Genomic DNA, 18,523 nt, shown 5'->3' on the forward strand with positions numbered 1-18,523 from the left:
TCTCCTAGGGTTTCTGTTGAATGTCCCATGTATTCAGTGGGGTTTCCTCACTCTTGCTGGAAGAAATTTGAATGAGTTCTTGCCCTGAGTGAGCTCAGGGAATTGTTTGCTTTATAGTTACTTCTAATTATTCTATCATCAGAAATTATTTTTATCCCAGCCTGTGATATTTCTCCTTATGCATTTACAGACTAGAATTCAGACAGAGGCTTAAGGGATCCTAAATTCAGAGTTCAGGAAATCTTTTTCTTTGAAACTCACTTCTGGAAGTTCAGTCCCTATGGCTTATCCAAACCTCGTACGGTTGCTGCTTCAAAGACTGTGATTGTGGGACACGAATTAGGTTCCCTTCCCATGGCTGCAGTTTGGAAATTGCCTTTAGGCAGAGGGCCTAGAGTATGGTAGGTAGGGCTCACCCATTTGCTTCATTTCTCTCAGTGATCAAGCCCTGTGCTGCCTATTCAGTTTCTGAAAATAGTTTCTACATTTCTTTGAATTTTTTAGCTGTTGACTGTGGGAAGGTAATTCTGAGCAGTGTTACCTGCTTATACCTGGAAGCTGCAGTGCACTGTTGTTACTTTTATTTCACTCCTTACTCTTAATTTTTCTTGCTGGGTACATCCTTTAGAAATTCTTTCAGAGAGTATTGGCTGGGCACGGTGGCTCATACCTGTAATCCCAGCACCTTGGGAGGCTGAGGCGGGCAGATCACGAGTTCAGGAGATCAAGATCATCCTGGCTAACACGGTGAAACCCCATCTCTAAAAAAACCCCCAAAATTAGCTGGGCCTGGTGGCCGGCACCTGTAGTCCCCCCTTCTTGGGAGGCTGAGGCAGGAGAATGGCGTGAACCCGGGAGGTGGAGTTTGCAGTGAGCCGAGATCACGCCGCTGCACACCAGCCTGGATGACAGAGTGGGACTCCTTCTCAAAAAAAAAAAAAAAGTTCTTTCAGAGAGTGTCTGTGGTTGGTACATTATTTGAGTTCTTGAATACTCAAAAGTTAGTAGCCTTAAAACTTGAGTGATGGTTTATTTTTTATTTCATTTTATTTTTAGAGACAAGGTTTCACTCTATCACCCAGGCCGAAATGCAGTAACACAGTCATAGCTCACTGTAACTTTGAGCTCCTGGGCTCAAGTGATCCTCCCACCTCAGCCTTGTGAGTAGCTGGGACTACAGGTTTGTACCACCGTGCCCAGCTAATTTTTAAATTTTTTGTAGAGATGGGCTCTCACTGCACAGGCTTATCTCAAACCACTGGCCTCAAGCTGTCCTCCTGCCTTGCCCTCCCAAAATACTGGGATTACAGGCATGAACCAGCATGCCTGGTCAATAATGACTTAGTTATTCAATTTGTAGCTTCAAAGTTATTTTCCTCTGAACTTGGAATATGCTGTTATTTGCTGTTTGCTTCTATTCAGTGTTGGTAATGAGAAGCCTGCTTTTATTATGATCCTTCTAACTTGGTAGGAAACCTGTTTTTTATTTCTTGGAACTTATAACAAAGTTTCAATTTATTCTTGTTTTCTAATATTTTTATGTGTCCAGTATGGATTAATTTTAAAAATACATCCATTTTTTTCCTTAAGCCCTTTTAAATCTGAAGACCATGTTTTTTTTCCTAACTTCAGAGAAATGCTGTTCTATTATTTCTCAGGATCCTGTCTCTTACCTGTGGATATGGGAAGTTGGAACTTTTTGCGCTAGCTCCCATTTTTAACTTTTCTTCTGTGGTTTCTGTGTCTATGCTTTACTGGGTACTGAGAGAATTCCTCAGTTCTCTCTTAGCTTTTCACTTCCGTGTGTTCAACTATTGTTTACGTTCAGTGATTCAATTTTTAGTTTCTTTGATTCTTTTTTTTTTTTTTTTTTTGGAGATGGAGTCTTGCTCTGTCGCCCAGGCTCGAGTGCAGTGGCGCCATCTCGCCTCACTGCAAGCTCCGCCTCCTGGGTTCAGGCCATTCTCCTGCCTCAGCCTCCCGAGTAGCTGGGACTACAGGTGCTGCCACCACGCCTGGCTTATTTTTGTATTTTTAGTAGAGATGGGGTTTCACCGTGTTAGCCAGGATGGTCTCGATCTCCTGACCTTGTGATCTACCCTCCTCGGCCTCCCAAAGTGCTGGGATTACAGGTGTGAGCCACCGCGCCCAGCCTCTGATTCTTTTATTAAATTTTTAAAAAATTTTTTGAGACAGAGTCTCACTGTGTTGCCCAGGCTTAAGTACAGTGGCATGATCTTGGCTCATTGCAACCTCCACCTCCTGGGATTGCAGACGTGAGCCATAGCACCCAGGCTGGATTTGCTTATTATAGACATTTTATATAAATGGAATAATAATATGTGACCTTTTGTGCCTGGCCTTTTTTTTTTAAAACTTAGTGTAATGTTTACTATGTTCATCTGTGTTCTAGCATCTCTCCCTTTTTAAGGCTGAATGATATTCAGTTGTATGGTTATACTACATTTTGTTTATTTGTTCATTAGTTGATGGACATTTTGGTTGTTTTTGTTTTTATTTTTTGGCTATTGTGAATAATGCACCCATGAAAAATTGTTTACTAGGTTTTGTGTGTGGTTTTATGTACTTGCAATTCTTTGGGGTATATACCTAAGACTGGAGTTCCTAGCTTATTTAGTAATTTAGTAATTCTGTGTTTTTCTGTTTGTGATTGAGTTAGCACAATAGATTTGTTTGGAAAATAAGTTTTTGCCAAAAAACAAAAAAGGCCGGGCGTGGTGGCTCAAGCCTGTAATCACAGCACTTCGGGAGGCCGAGACGGGCGGATCACGAGGTCAGGAGATCAAGACCATCCTGGCTAACACGGTGAAACCCCGTCTCTACTAAAAAATACAAAAAACTAGCCGGGCGAGGTGGCGGGCGCCTGTAGTCCCAGCTACTCTGGAGGCTGAGGCAGGAGAATGGCGTAAACCCGGGAGGCGGAGCTTGCAGTGAGCTGAGATCTGGCCACTGCACTCCAGCCCAGGCGACAGAGCAAGACTCCGTCTCAAAAAAAAAAACAAAGGAAAGGTACAAAAACAAACAGAAAAACACTCACCTAGTTTTGATGGGAAAAACTACTACTCTTAACTAGCAGGTTGATTCTCTGGACTTCAGTTTCTTCATTGTAGGTGTGGATGGATTTGATTAGACTTCCATGACCCTTCTTCCAGCTTACTCATTATGAATTTAGTATTGGAATGCTTTTTAGGATTTCATATTGAACACATGAGTTTGAGATTTTACTGACGTGAGTAATACGGATTGGGAGTTATTGTAATTTGTTATTAGAGGAATGAGTCAATATAGATTAAACTTGAAATTTCATTTTGGATTATTTTAATGATATATAGTTAAAATGTTGATTATTTTAAGGAGAAGATTATATCAGTGAAGGATCAAAATAGTCATTGCTCTTTCTTTCCATACTTAGTGGTCCATAACTACCTTTATACTTGCTTTGATTTCATGATGCTGTTCAGTTTTTGGTTAACAACTGATGTATGATTATTTTAATGCTAGGAGTTCGCAGTCCCTGATTATCGTTCCTCTCATCTTGAAGTGAGTCAGGCATCACAGCTTTTGCAGCAACAGCAGCAGCAACAGCTTCGAAGGCGACCTTCCTTGCTTTCAGAATTTCACCCAGGTTCTGACAGGTAATGAGGTTTCTTTTATGTTTCTATTTAGGATTATAACTGTGAAGTATACAAGTTTGTCATTATTTTATATTTTTACTTTTTATTAACCAAGCCATGACTGGTCATTTATAGTTTGCATTTTGAATTCTTTTTTGTTGGTTGGTTGCAGTAGTTAACAAGCTCTTAAAACCTGTTTCCATAGTTTGGCATTAATATTATGTAGTAGAAAGGCAGTAAACCCCTGGTCACCTGTGTGTCCTTGGTTATGTTCTATAGACTTGGGCTGCACATTAGAACCACCTGGGATGCCCAAGTCTCATCACAAAATACTTAAATCAGTCTCTGGGGTTGGGCCCAGGCTTTATTTTATCGCGGAAGTTTTTCTGGTAATTCTGATTTGCAGCTAGGGTTTCCAATCACTGGTCTCAACTCTTCAAGCTTTAGTTTTCACTCCTATAGAAATGGAGATAATAGTGGCATTGTCCTCAACTGATAGTAAATATTCTATCAGATAATGTAGGTCCTGTAAAATGCATGGTGGGTTCTCTTTTTCCTCAGTGTCCTTACCATCTCTGCTTTCTTTTTTTTTTTTTTTTTTTTTTGGGACGGGGTGTCGGTCTTTTGCCCTGGCTGGGGGGCTGGGGTGCAGTGGCCGGCTCCCAGCTCACTGCAAGCTCCGCCTCCCGGGTTTACGCCATTCTCCTGCCTCAGCCTCCCGAGTAGCTGGGACTACAGGCGCCCGCCACCTCGCCCGGCTAGTTTTTTGTATTTTTCAGTAGAGACGGGGTTTCACGGTGTTAGCCAGGATGGTCTTGATCTCCTGACCTTGTGATCCGCCGGTCTCGGCCTCCCAAAGTGCTGGGATTACAGGCTTGAGCCACTGCGCCCGGCCCATCTCTGCTTTCTTTTACTTCATTCTCATTCTGAAAGTTGTGTGTGTTTGTTTTTTTTTGAGACGGGATCTTTGTAGCTCTGTTGCCCAGGCTGTAGTGCAGTGGCATGATCATGGCTTATTGCAGTCTCAGCCTCCTGGGCGCAAGTGAGTCTCCCACCTTAGTTTCCCAGTCCTGGCAAATTTTGTAATTTTTGTAGAGATAGGATTTCGCCATGTTGAGGCGAAATTGAAGGAGTCTTGAACTCCTGAGCTCAAGTGATCCACCCACCCCTACCTCCCAAAATAGTTAATTCTTTTTTTTTTTTTTGAGAAGGAGTCTCACTCTGTCGCTCAGGCTGGAGTGCAGTGGCATGATCTCAGCTCACTGCAACGTCTGTCTCCAGGATTCAAGTGATTCTCATGCCTCAGCCTCCTAAATAGCTGGGATTACAGGTGTACACCACCACACCCAGCTAATTTTTGTATTTTTAGTAGAGACGGAGTTCTGCCATGTTGACCAGGCTGGTCTTGAATTCCTGGCCTCAAGTGATCTGCCTGGTTTGGCCTCCCAAAGTGTCGGGATCACAGGCATGAGCCACTGCACCTGGCCAGGATTTTTTTTTTGAATTGCGTGTGTTTAAGGCATACAGCATGTTGTTATGGGATACGTATAGATAATAAAAAGGTCACTATGGTGAAGCAAATTAACGTATCCATCATCTCACGAAGTTATTTATTTTTGCTTTCTGTTTTTTTTTTTTTTTACTCATGGCTGGGCCAACTAAAATCTAGTCATTTATCATGAATCCCAGATACAGCACAATATTATTACCTGTAGTCCTGATGTTGTACACAAGAACTCTAGACTTGTTCATTCTATGTATCTGCTACTTTACATCCTCTGACTTTCATCTCTCACATTTTCTTTCCACCCCCTGCCCCTGGTAACCACTGTTACCACTGTTTTGTTCTCTTCGTATAGTTCCTTTTTTTTTTTTTTTTAAGATTCCACATATAAATGAAATCATACAGTATTTTACTTTCTGTGTCTGGTTTATTTCACATAGCATAGTGTCCTCCAGGCTTATCCATGTTGTGGAAGGCAAGATCTCTTTTTTTTTTGGGGGGGTGAATAATATTCCATAGTATATATACCACAGTTTATGATTCATTCATTGACAGACACTTAGATTGTTTTTGTATCTTGGCTATTGTGAATAATGCTGCAATAAACATGGGAGTGCAGTTATCTTTACAAGATGGTGATTTCATTTCCTTTGGGTATATATCCAGAAGAAGGATTGCCAGGTCATATGGTAGTTCTATTTTTAATTTCTTTTTTTTTTTTTTTTTTTTTGAGGCGGAGTCTTGCTCTGTCACCCGGACTGGAGTGCAGTGGCGGGATCTCAGCTCACTGCAAGCTCCGCCTCCCGGGTTTACGCCATTCTCCTGCCTCAGCCTCCCGAGTAGCTGAGACTACAGGCGCCCGCCACCTCACCCAGCTAGTTTTTGTATTTTTAGTAGAGACGGGGTTTCACCGTGTTAGCCAGGATGGTCTCGATTTCCTGACCTTGTGATCCGCCCGTCTCGGCCTCCCAAAGTGCTGGGATTACAGGCTTGAGCCACCGTGCCCGGCCTTTTTAATTTCTTTAGGAACTTCCATACTGTTTTTCATAATAGTTGTACTAATTTACATTACCACCAGCAGTGTACAAGAGTTCTCTTTTCTTCACACCCTCGTTAATATTTGTTATCTTTTGACTTTTTGGTAATAGCCATCCTAATGGGTTGTGAGAGTATCTCATAGTGCTTTTAATATACAGTTCCCTGAAGACTAATGATACTGAACATCTTTTCATATATCTGTTGGTGATTTTTATGTTTTCTTTTGAGAAATGTCTATTCAGGTCTTCTGCCCATTTTAAAATCAGGTTATTTGTTTCTCTGCTATTGAGTTTTATGAGTTCTTTATAAATTCTGGATATTAATCCCTTAGCAGATACATAGTTTACAAATATGTTTTCTGTGTCTACAGGCTGCTGACTCATTTCATTGTTTTCAGAAGCTTTTTAGTTTGATGTAGTCCCATTTACATATTTGTGCTTTTGTGGCCTGACCTTTTGATATGCAAAAAATCGTTGCCAAGGTCAGTGTCCTGGAGTTTTCTCCCTAAATTCTCTTGCAGGACTTTTATAGTTTCTGATCTTATATTTAAGTCTTTTATCCATTTTGAGTTGATTTTTGTGTATGGTGTAAAACAAGGGTCTAATTTCGTTCTTTTGCATCTGGATATCTAGTTTTCCCAGCATTATTGAAGAGACTACCCTTTCCCCATTGTGTTGCTGTGGTGCCCTTGTCAAAAGTTAGGCGGCCATATTTTTAGATTTATTTCTGGGCTTTCTATTCTACTGATCAGTGTGTCTGTTTTTATGCCAATACCATATTGTTTTTATTACTGTAACTTGGTAATACAATTTTAAATCAGGAAGTGTGATGCCTCTTTGTTTTTCTTTTTCAGAATTGATTTTGCTATTGGGGGTTTTTCATACACTTCCATGTGAATTTTAGGGTTTTTTTTTCTATTTCTGTGAAAAACACCATTGGGATTTTCATAAGGATTGTGTTGAATCTGTATTGTATATTTCTTTGGGTTGTGTGTACATTTTTGCAACATTCTTCTGATCCACGAGCACATGATGTCTCTTCATTTATTTGTGGCTTCAGTTTCTTTAATCAGTGTTTTATAGTTTTCAGTATACAGATTTTTCACCTTCTTGCTTAAATTTATTTAAATGTTTTTTAAAACTCTGTCATAAATTGTTTCCTTGATTTCTTTTTCAGTTAGGTTGTTATTTGTGTATAACACTGCTGTTGATTTTGTATCCTGCAACTTTACTGGATTCATTTATTCTAACAGTTTTTTTTAAATGTGTGGAATCTTGGGGAACTTTTATACGTAGGATTGTGTCATCTGCAAATAGAGATATTTTTACTTTTTCCTTTCTGACTGGATGGATGCCTTTTATTTCTTTTCTTTCTTTTTTTTTTTTTTTGTTTTTGATTGCTCTTGCTAGTACTTCTGGTACTATGTTGATTAGAAGCGTTTGCCACTGCTTCTAATCAACATAGTACTAGATGGGAAAAGGATCCCATCCTTACCTTTCATGGTATCTTAGTGGAACATCTTTCAGTTTTTCCCTTTTGATTATGTTGTTAGTTGTGGAATTTTCCCAAATGGCCTTTATTTATGTTAAGGAACTTTCGTTTTCCTAAGCTGTTGAGTTTTTAAGTCAAGAAAAGATTTTGGACTTTGTTGAATGCTTTTTCTGCAGCAGTTAAGATGATGTGTTTTGTTTTTGTTTTTACTTCTCTTCTTTTTACCAATAGGAAATTTTATATTATTGTTTTTTTCCTCTTGAATTTTTATTTCTTTTCTTCAGTAAAATTTTTTTGCTGACGTATTTATTCTTAATAGCATTTTACTTACTGATCACTCTCATATATTTCTGCTACAAATACATACAGAAATTTTGGGCCAGGCACTGTGGCTCACGCCTGTAATCCCAGCACTTTGGGAGACCAAGGCAGGCGGACCACGAGGTCGGGAGATTGAGACCATCCTGGCTAACATGGTGAAACACCATCTCTACTAAAAATACAAAAAATTAGCCGGGCGTGGTGGTGAGCACCTGTAGTCTCAGCCACTCTGGAGGCTGAGGCAGGAGAATGGCATGAACCTGGGAGGCGGAGCTTGCAGTGAGCCAAGATCGCGCCACTGGACTGCAGCCTGGGCGACAGAGTGGGACTCCGTCTCAAAAATAAATAAATAAATAAATAAATAAAATAAATTTATTTAAATTTTCTGTGATTTTAGGCCCTGAGTGTTTAAAAGTTTTACTCTGGATTAAGTTATGACAATTAGTAGTAGTAGATCATTGAACAAAAAAGCATAAATACATGTATACATTTTATTACATTATTATTAAAAGCAAAAAGTAAAATCTTATTAAAAACATATCTTTTAATGAGAGAGGACTAGTTTCCCTTCCCCCAATTATTAATTTTTGAGTACTAATTACTAGAAACAGGCTTCTATGTGAATACTATTCCAATTTTTATTTTTTTAAACAATGAATAATGTTCATATAAGTAGGTAGAAATGGAATAAATTTTGTAGCTGCAATTTTGCTTAATTCTCTGAGTGCCTTCCAATTTCTAGACCAACAATCACAATGATCTGATGTCTAAATTATTTTTTTGATCTTTCAGCTAAAATACAGTTTCTCCTTTGATACAAAAGCAAAGAATTACAAACCACTTGGTTTGGAAAAAAGTTTGTTACCCATACTTTTGCCATTCTCTTTTTTCAATATTGACATCATTATTTCAAATTGTTCTTTTGCAGTACTGGAGGTTTAGTTTTATTGGTTTGCTGTTTTTCACTTTTTTTTTATTATCTAGGATAGAAGTTGCCAAACTAAGGCTAGTTCTAGTGCTGACCATATCCTGCCTGTCCTGTTTTTGTAGAGCCCTCAAGTTAAGAATGATTTTTTACATTTATGTGTTAAAATAAATTTTATTTTGTATATTTGAGGTTTACATGATGTTATGGAATACACAGTTTAGCCAGTGAACATGTCTGTCATCTCACATATTTTGTTTTGGTGATGAACAGCTAAAATCTATCCATTTAGCAAAAATCCCTGATATAATATAATTGTATTAACTTTAGTCCTCATATTATACATTAGATCTCTAGACTTGTTCATCCTACACATCTGCTATTTTGTATCCTTTGACCTTCATCTCCTTATTTCCCCATCCCCAACTGGTAAACCACTGTTTCATTCTCTATCCCTGTGTAATTGAGTGCTTTTTTTTTTTTTTAATATTTCATATATAGGGGAGATCATGCAATATTTTTCTTTTTGTGTCTGGCTTATTTCAGCATGGTTTCAGCATGGTCCATCCACATTATGACATATGAAAGGATTTTTTTCTTTTTTTTTTTTTTTTTTGAGGTGGAGTCTTGCTCTGTTGCCCGGACTGGAGTGCAGTGGCCGGATCTCAGCTCACTGCAAGCTCCGCCTCCCGGGTTTATGCCATTCTCCTGCCTCAGCCTCCCGAGTAGCTGGGACTACAGGTGCCCGCCACCTCGCCCGGCTAGTTTTTTGTATTTTTTAGTAGAGATGGGGTTTCACCGTGTTAGCCAGGATGGTCTCGATCTCCTGACCTCGTGATCCGCCCGTCTCGGCCTCCCAAAGTGCTGGGATTACAGGCTTGAGCCACCGCGCCCGGCCGATTTTTTTCTTTTTAAAGCTGAATAATATTTCGTTTTATATACATATATACACACACACGTATACACACATATATACATATATATGTATACACACACACGTCACATTTTCTTTTTTTTTTTTAGACAGAGTCTCACTCTGTCACCCAAGCTGAAGTGCAATGGCGCAACCTTGATTCACTGCAACCTCCACCTCCTGGGTTCAGGCTATTCTCCTGCCTCAACCTCTGGACTAGCTGGGACTACAGGCATGTGTCACCATGCCCAGCTAATTTTTGTATTTTTAGTAGAGATGGGGTTTCACCATGTTGGCCAGGCTGGTATCGAACTGCGGACCTCAAGTGATCCACCCACCTCAGCCTCCTAAAGTGCTGAGATTACAGGTGTGAGCCACTGTGCCTGGCCTGCACATTTTCTTTATCCATTCATCTGTCAGTGGGCATCTAGGTTGTTTCTATATATTAACTATTGTGAATGATGCTGCCGTGAAGATGGGAGTGTAGATATCTGGTTGTTGTTTTTTTTCTTTTGAGATAGGGTCTTGCTTTACCACTTAGGCTGGAGTACAGTGGCATGATCATGACTCGCTGCAGCCTGGACCTCCCAGGCTCAAATGATCCTCCCACCACAGGTGCATGCCACAGTGGCATGTTAATTTTGTATTTTTTGTAGAGACAGGGTCTCACTACATCCAGGCTGGTCTTGAACTCCTGGCCTCAAGTGATCCTTCTGCCTCAGCCTCCCAAAGTGCTAGGATTACAAGCATGAACCTCTGAGCCCAGCCCAGATATCTTTAAGAGGTGGTGATTTCATTCCTTTTGAGTATACAACCAGAAGAGGGACTGCTGGGTCTATAGTCGTTCATTTTTAATTTCTTTGGAACCTTTCATACTGTTTTCCATAATGGCTATAACAATTTACATTCCTACTAACAATATACTAGAGTTCCCTTTTCTCCATACCTTTGCCAACATTTGTTGTCTTTTGTCTTTTGGAGGATAGCCATCCTTACAGGTGTGAGGTGAGATCTCATTGTAGTTTTAATTTGCGTTTCCATTGTGATTAGTGATATAGAGCACCATTTTATATATCTCTTGGACATTTTTATGTTTTCTTTGGAGAAGTATCTGTTTAGGTGCTTTTCCTGTTTTCACTTCTCTTAATATATCACATTGATTGATTTGTGTATGTTAAACCAGTGTTGCATGCCGGGGTAAATCCCACTTGCTAGTGGTTTGTAATCTTCGTGATGTGTTGTTGAATTCAGTTTGTTAATATTTTATTAAGGATTTTTGCATCAGTGTTCATTAGAGAGATTGGCCTCTAGTTTTGTTTTCTTGTGATGTCCTTGACTTAGATATCAACTTAAATGCCATTGACTTAGATATGCTGGCCTCATATAATGTGTTGGGAAATATTCCCTCTAGCTCTATTTTTTGGAAGAGTTTAGGAGGAGTTGGTAGATACTTTTCTTTGACTATTCAGTACAGTTCTGCCATGAAGCCTTCAGATCCTGGAGTTTTCTTTGTTGAGAAGTTTTTGATTACTTCTTCTGCCTCTTCGTTCGTTATTGGTCTGTTCAGGCTTTCTACTTCTGCCTAACTCAATCTTGGTAGGTTGTATTTTTCTGGGAATTTATCCATTTCCTCTAGGTTATCCAATTTACTGACATATAATGGTTCATATAGTTCCTTATGATCCTTTTCATTTCTGAGGCATCTGTTGTAATTTCTTCGTTTTCATTTTTTATTTTATTTATATGAATTCTAAGGTATTTTGAAATATAATTACCTTTATAAATTTCCTTTCTGATTTCAGCAATTTTATAAGGTACCTGATTTCCCATTTCAAAAATATGCTCACTGTTTAGGTTCTAAGATGATCAAAGATTTGAAATATAATATTTTTTTTTTTTGAGACGGAGTCTCACTCTGTCGTACAGGCTGGGGTACAGTGGCATAATCTTGGCTCATTGCAATCAGCCTCTCATGTTCAGGAGATTCTTCTGCCTCAGGCTCCGATTAGCTGGAACTACAGTCACGACAAAAAAAAAAAAATACTTTTTTTGTATTTTTAGTAGAAACAGGGTCTCACCGTGTTGGCCAACCTGGTCTCAAACTCCTGACCTCAGGTGATCCACCTGCATCAGCCTCCCAAAGTGCTACGATTATAGGCGTGAGCCACCACTCCCAGCCTAAAATTATTATATAATACATTTCTTGGTTAAGTTTGGAGAGAGAATTCAGATTACTTGTCCCCTGATATCTAAAAAATATACAAAAATATTTATTTTTCAAAAAGGCTAAAAATTTACCCTTTTATGAACAAGGAAAGGCATATAGCTATTGTCACAAACTTGGAAAAGTGGGATTCACAGAAAGAATTACAAGTATCTTGAATGACTTGGCCTCCTATTTTCTATTCTTTTTTTTTTTTGAGACGGAGTCTCGCTCTGTCGCCCAGGCTGGAGTGCGGTGGCGCGATCTCAGCTCACTGCAAGCTCCACCTCCTGGGTTCACGCCATTCTCCTGTCTCAGCCTCCTGAGTAGCTGGGTCTACAGGCGCCCGCCACCGCACCCGGCTAATTTTTTTTTGTATTTTTAGTAGAGACGGGGTTTCACTGTGTTAGCCAGGATGGTCTCGATCTCCCGACCCCATGATCCGCCCGTCTCGGCCTCCCAAAGTGCTGGGATTACAGGCGTGAGCCACTGCACCCAGCCTATTTTATTTTTTTGAGACAGAGTTTCGCTCTTTTTGCCCAAGCTGGAGTGCAGTGGTGCAATCTCTGCCTCCCAGGTTCAAGGGATTCTCATGCCTCAGCTTTAAGAGTCACTGAGATTACAAGTGGCTGCCTCCATGACCGGCTAATTTTATATTTTTAGTAGAGATGGGATTTCACCATGTTGGCCAGGCTAGTTTCGAGCTCTTGACCTCAGCTGATCTGCTCGCCTCAGCCTCCCAAAGTGCTGAGATTACAGGAGTGAGCCACTGTGCCCGGCGAACATGAGTTTTTAGAAAAGAAAATTTTAAAAAAGCAGTATTGAAGAAAATAAGTTAGTGAAATCCTAGGATTTCTCATGAATATTCCTTGATTGGAGAAAATTTAAATTGGTGCTGGCGAATGGTTTGCTTGAGAATTCCCATTATGCCATCCTGGTTTCTCAACAGCTGCAGAAAGGACAGTTGGGATGTGCCATTCTGTAAAGTGATGAGCCAGAACGCTCTGGAGTGGTCTACATGTCTGACTGGTAGAGGGGGCCAGAGTCCTTAGCAAAGGCAGTTACAGCCCTAACCAAGATTTTTCCTCCTTTGCCCCACTTCCTTGCTCCCTCGGGTCGTAGAACAGTATATAGGAAGCCATACCCAGTCTTCCATTTGCAGAGAAGATGAACACAATCCAGAAAAAGTGGGAACAATCAAGGAGAACCTACCCAGACTATCCCATGCCGAGAGAAAGGCTGCCACAATGTACCTGAGCACGAGGGTGGGGAATGGCACAAACAAGGCGAATATATTCCTAGAGAAGAAAATTAAAGCAACGCAGTATGCCAAAAATAAAATCACCATGTGTAAGAAACATAAAGAGCATTTCTCGTAAGTGCTATGCACTATAAAAGAACTTAAATAATGAAGTATTCAAAAACAAAATGATAAGACAGACAAATGGGCTAAGTGTAGTTCAGACATTTGACTGCCCTCAAGATATAAAATGAGAAAGAAAAGGAATAAAGTAGATGTGGCTTAAGGTAAACCTTGTCTTAGAACAAAGTCTTGATATAATTAGAGTGAGTGCAGAAGAAAAGGACGAAGATTAAGACAATTAGATCTTGTAGGGAGGACAGATCATCCAGTATACTGTAAGAACATGTTTTTGAGGTGGAAAACCTGATAAAGGAACAGTAACAATATTCATAATACAGAAATTCCCCATAAAGTTAAGGAAGAATCGATAGAATCTATAGATTGATAAAATACCTTGTTCCAGGAAAAATTTATACAGAAAGAATGATCCATACCAAGACAGATCATGGTTAAGGAATTAAATTGCAAGGATAATTAAAGAATTAGGAAGTCAGGAAACAAAATAAATGCTCCACAAGGTGGAAGAGTCAGGCTGCAAATGTCTGTATAGCAGAATTGAGTGACTGAAGATAGTGGAGCAATAGCTACAAAGTTCTGAGTAAAAGAAATTGATATTCAAGAATATTATACCAGACAGTTTAACAATAAAAGCAACAGGCAGATGTTCTTAGACATGAAAGCACTGAGCAATTATAGCATCTAAAACTGAAAGAGGCCGGGTGTGGTGGCTCACACCTGCAATCCCAGCACTTTGGGAGGCCAACACAGGCGTATCACCTGAGGTCAGGAGTTCAAGACCAGCCTCACCAACATGGCGAAACCGTGTCTCTACTGAAAATATAAAAAATTGCCGGGAGTGGTGGCGCACGCCTATAATCTCAGCTGCTCTGGAGTCTGAGGCAGGAGAATTGCTTGGACCCAGGAGGTGGAGGTTGCAGTGAGCCAAGATTGCACCACTGCACTGTTGCCTGGGAGACAGAGCGACACTTTGTCTCAAACAAAACAAAACAAAACAAACAAACTTGAAAGAATTTCTCTTCTTTTCTTTTTGTTTTTTATTTTTTTTTGAGACGGAGGAGTTTTGCTCTTCTTGCTCAGGCTGAAGTGCAATGACGCGATCTTGGCTTACTGAAACGTCCGCTTCCCAGGTTCAAGTGATTCTCCTGCCTCAGCCTCCCAAGTAGCTGGGATTATGGGCATGCGCCCTCACACCTGGCTAAATTTTTTGTATTTTTAGTAGAAATGGGGTTTCTCCATGTTGGCCAGGCTGGTCTCGAACTCCTGACCTCAGGTGATCCACCTGCCTCGGCCTCCCAAAGTGCTGGGATTATAGGCCTGAGCCACTGCACCTGGCCTGAGAATTTCTTGATGACCGATTCCAGCCAAATAAAGAATGGATGCCATGGTAAGAGGATTGGTAGTTAGCCATAAACCCATCTTTTTTGTTTGTTTGTTTGTTTTTAAAGAGACAAAGTCTCCAAATTCCTGAGCTCAAGTGATCCTCCTGCCTCAGTCTTCTGAGTAGCTCAGATTACAGGCGCATGGCATTGTGCCTGACTAATTTTTTTTTTTTGTAGAGACAGAGTTGCTATGTTGCGCAGACTGGTCTCAAAACTTCCAGCCTCAAGCGATCCTCCTGACTTGGCCCCCTAAAGTGATGGGAAACGTGTGAACCACTACATCCGGCAACCAGGGCACAGGAAAATTAAGAAAAACATTGAGTATGGAATATTCTCTTTTTATCAAGAAATCAGACTGCTTTAAAATTCTTTAAAATTCAGACAATAAAGTGTGGTTATTTAAATGTGTTCTGTAATTTTAATTTGTTTTAAAGATGTTTAAGGATGGTGTTACTAGATGACAAAAGTCAGTAAAATGGGGAACTTTACAAAGTTTGCAAGCCTACAGAGTTTTGTTTTGTTTTTTTTTTTCAAAGACATGAGTCTCGCTCCGTCGCCCAGACTGTTGTGTTGTGCAGTGGCGTGATCTTAACTCACTTCAACCTCTGCCTCCCGGGTTCAAGCAATTCTCCTGCCTCAGATTCCCGAGTAGCTGGGACTACATGCGTGTACTACCACGCCCGGCTAATTTTTGTATTTTTTGTAGAGACAGGCTTTCACCTTGTTGGCCAGGCTGGTCTCGAACTCCTGACCTCAAACGATCCACCTACCTTGGCCTCCCAAAGTCTTGGGATTACAGGCATGAGCCACGGCATCCGACCCTACAAAGATTTCTTTATAGGAAAATTTGGTATTGTTTTGTTTTGTTTTGGTATGCCACATTTTATTTATCTATTTTCATCAGCTGATAGGTGTTTGGATCATTTCTACTTTTTGACAATTATGAATAATTCTGTGAACATTCATGTACAAGTTTTTGTTTGGATGTATATTTTCCTTTCTGTTGGTTAGATACCTAGTAGTGGAATTGCTGGGTCATATGGTAACTCTATGTCTATTTAACTATTTGAGAAACTACCAGATCATTTTTGAAGTGTACCATTCTACTGGTGTTAATTTTAAAAGGCAAATACATTAATTTAAATTGGAGATTTCATGCTTAGTTCTACCAGAACTCCTAATATTAAATTGTACTTAGCAAAGATTTTCGTAGTTTATTTAAATTTCTGAGATTTTATACATTAAATTATATATTTATTTATGGCTGAGTAGGTTTGTTCTTCTAAAAAGGATTGGCAGGCTGAAATGGGAAGTAGTCTGATTTCTAGAGAGAAAAAGAGCGTTCAGTACTCATTGTTTTCTTAATTGTCCTGTTCCTTGGTTTCCTTAGTTTCTTCTGCAGTACTGGGTATGGTATGTCTCACCTTCTAGCTTTGATAAATCTCAGAGGCAGAGTTGCTGGAAATGAAATGTCATACTTGAAAATTATGCTTTTGTAGGTTATGTTCTAACTGAGGGGGCACCTGAGGGTGGAAGTCCAGGTGAGGCATTACTTGGGTAGATTACCTCTGGCCTTAGTAGGGGATGAATCTTTTGATTATAATAGCTTTGTAGTAAGCTTTAAAAGGTGAAGTGTGAGTTTTCCAACTTTGTTCTTTTCCAAGATTGTTTGGCTGTTTGTAATCCCTTGAGATTCCATATGAATTTTGTGATGAGTTTTTCTACTTCTGCAAAACAAGCCAATGGCATTTGATAGAGATTGCATTGAATCCACAGGTTGCTTTGTGTAGTATTGTCATTTTAATGACATTGTCTTCTAACATACGAATTTGAGATTTCTTACTCTAATGACATTGTCTTCCAACATATGAATTTGAGATTTCTTACTGTGTATTAAGTCTTTTATTTCTTCGAGCAATGTTTTGTGGTTTTCAGCGTTTAAAGTTGTAAGCCTCCTTGGTCAAATTTATTCCTAGCTATGTTCTTTTGGGTGCTCTTATAAATGTATTGTTTTTGGTTTTTTGAGACAGAGTTCCGCTCTTATTGCCCAGGCTGGAGCGCAATGGCACGATCTTGGCTCACTGCAACCTTTGCCTCCTGGGTTGAAGTGATTCTCCCGCCTCAGCCTCCTGAATAGCTGGGATTGCAGGCATGCGCCACCATGTCCGGCTAATTCTGTATTTTTTAGTAGTGATGGGTTTCTCTATGGTGGTCAGGCTGGTCTGGAGCTCTCCATATCAGATAATCCGCCCACCCCGGCCTCCCAAAGTGCTGGGATGACAGGCATGAGCCACCGCAGCTGGCATAAATGTATTGTTTTTTAAGTTTCATGTTTGGATTGTTTAATGCTAGTGTATAGAATATAACTGAATTTTGTGTGTTGATTTTGTGTCCTGCAACTTCGATGTATTTATTTGTTAGCTCTAATAGTTTTTTTTGCCAATTCTTTAGGGTGCTACATATGGAATCATGTTGTCTTGAATAAAAATGCTTATTTCTTTTTAATTTGGATACCTTTTATTTCTTTTTCTTTCCTAGTGCTCTGACAGTAATTTCCAATATCATATTGAATATAAATGGTGAATGCAGTCATCTTTGTCTTGTTCCTGAAGTTTCCCACCCCATCATTTTTTGTGATGTCACTCTGAATTTTAAGATAATGGGATTCTATGTGTTGAATGAGATTTAAAATTTTGAAGTATAATAATTTTTACAGAATTTAGCATTCAGGCCAGATGCGGTGGCTCATGCCTGTAATCTCAGCACTTTGGGAGGCTGAGGCAGGTGGATTGCTTGAGCTCAGGAGTTTGAGACCAGCCTGGGCAAGGTAGCAAGACCTCATCTCTACAAAAATTAGCCTGGCATGTTAGCTCTTGCCTGTAATCACAGCTACTGGGGAGGCTGAGGCAGGATAATCACTTGAATCCAGGAGGTGGAGGTTGCAGTGAGCCGAGATGGGGCACTGCAGCCTGGGCCTCAAAAAGCAAATGAACAGACAAAGAATTTAGCATTCATTTCATTGTCTGTCCTCAATATGAAACCTAGCGATTCTGTTTTCAATGAAGTACTGCTTTGCAAAGTATTAGTTTACAGGTTGGCTATGAGATACAATATCACCTCTGTAAACATCTGGTAGCAAATGAAAAGTCAAATTAATGAGCACTCATGAACAGGACTCAACAATACATCCTGTAAAGAAATAAAAGATTCTGATCTTCAAGTAATGTATTTAGGGAAACTAGACAGAATACATGTTTTGGGGGCCAGGATGATGTTTTAGAAGCAATGTTGGATTTCTCCTCAAGATACTTGTCTTTTTTTTTTTTTTTTTTTTTTTTGAGGCGGAGTCTCGCTGTCTCCCAGGCTGGAGTGCAGTGACCGATCTCGGCCCACTGCAAGCTCCGCCTCCCGGGTTTACGCTGTTCTCCTGCCTCAGCCTCCCGAGTAGCTGGGACTACAGGCGCCCGCCACCTTGCCCGGCTAGTTTTTTTTTTTTTTTGAGACGGAGTCTTGCTCTGTCGCCCGGGCTGGAGTGCAGTGGCCAGATCTCAGCTCACTGCAAGCTCCGCCTCCCGGATTTTCACCATTCTCCTGCCTCAGCCTCCGGAGTAGCTGGGACTACAGGCACCCGCCACCTCGCCCGGCTAGTTTTTTGTATTTTTTAGTAGAGACGGGGTTTCACAGTGTTAGCCAGGATGGTCTCGATCTCCTGACCTCGTGATCCGCCCGT

At 40.2% G+C, this 18,523-nt stretch overlaps 1 protein-coding gene across 13 annotated transcripts in view; it reads left to right on the top strand.

Moving 5' to 3' along the window:
* NCOR1 (nuclear receptor corepressor 1) overlaps nucleotides 1-18,523 on the top strand; it is a 187,565-nt gene that overhangs the window by 26,406 nt on the left and 142,636 nt on the right. For all 13 annotated transcript variants that reach the window (XM_023192154.3, XM_023192159.3, XM_023192158.3 and 10 more), the window contains exon 3: nucleotides 3,523-3,656. In XM_023192154.3, coding sequence (XP_023047922.1) covers nucleotides 3,523-3,656 — 134 coding nt within the window. The remainder of the gene's footprint in view (nucleotides 1-3,522; nucleotides 3,657-18,523) is intronic.

This window comes from Piliocolobus tephrosceles, chromosome 16 (genome assembly GCF_002776525.5).
Source record: "Piliocolobus tephrosceles isolate RC106 chromosome 16, ASM277652v3, whole genome shotgun sequence".
Taxonomy (NCBI): domain Eukaryota; kingdom Metazoa; phylum Chordata; class Mammalia; order Primates; family Cercopithecidae; genus Piliocolobus; species Piliocolobus tephrosceles.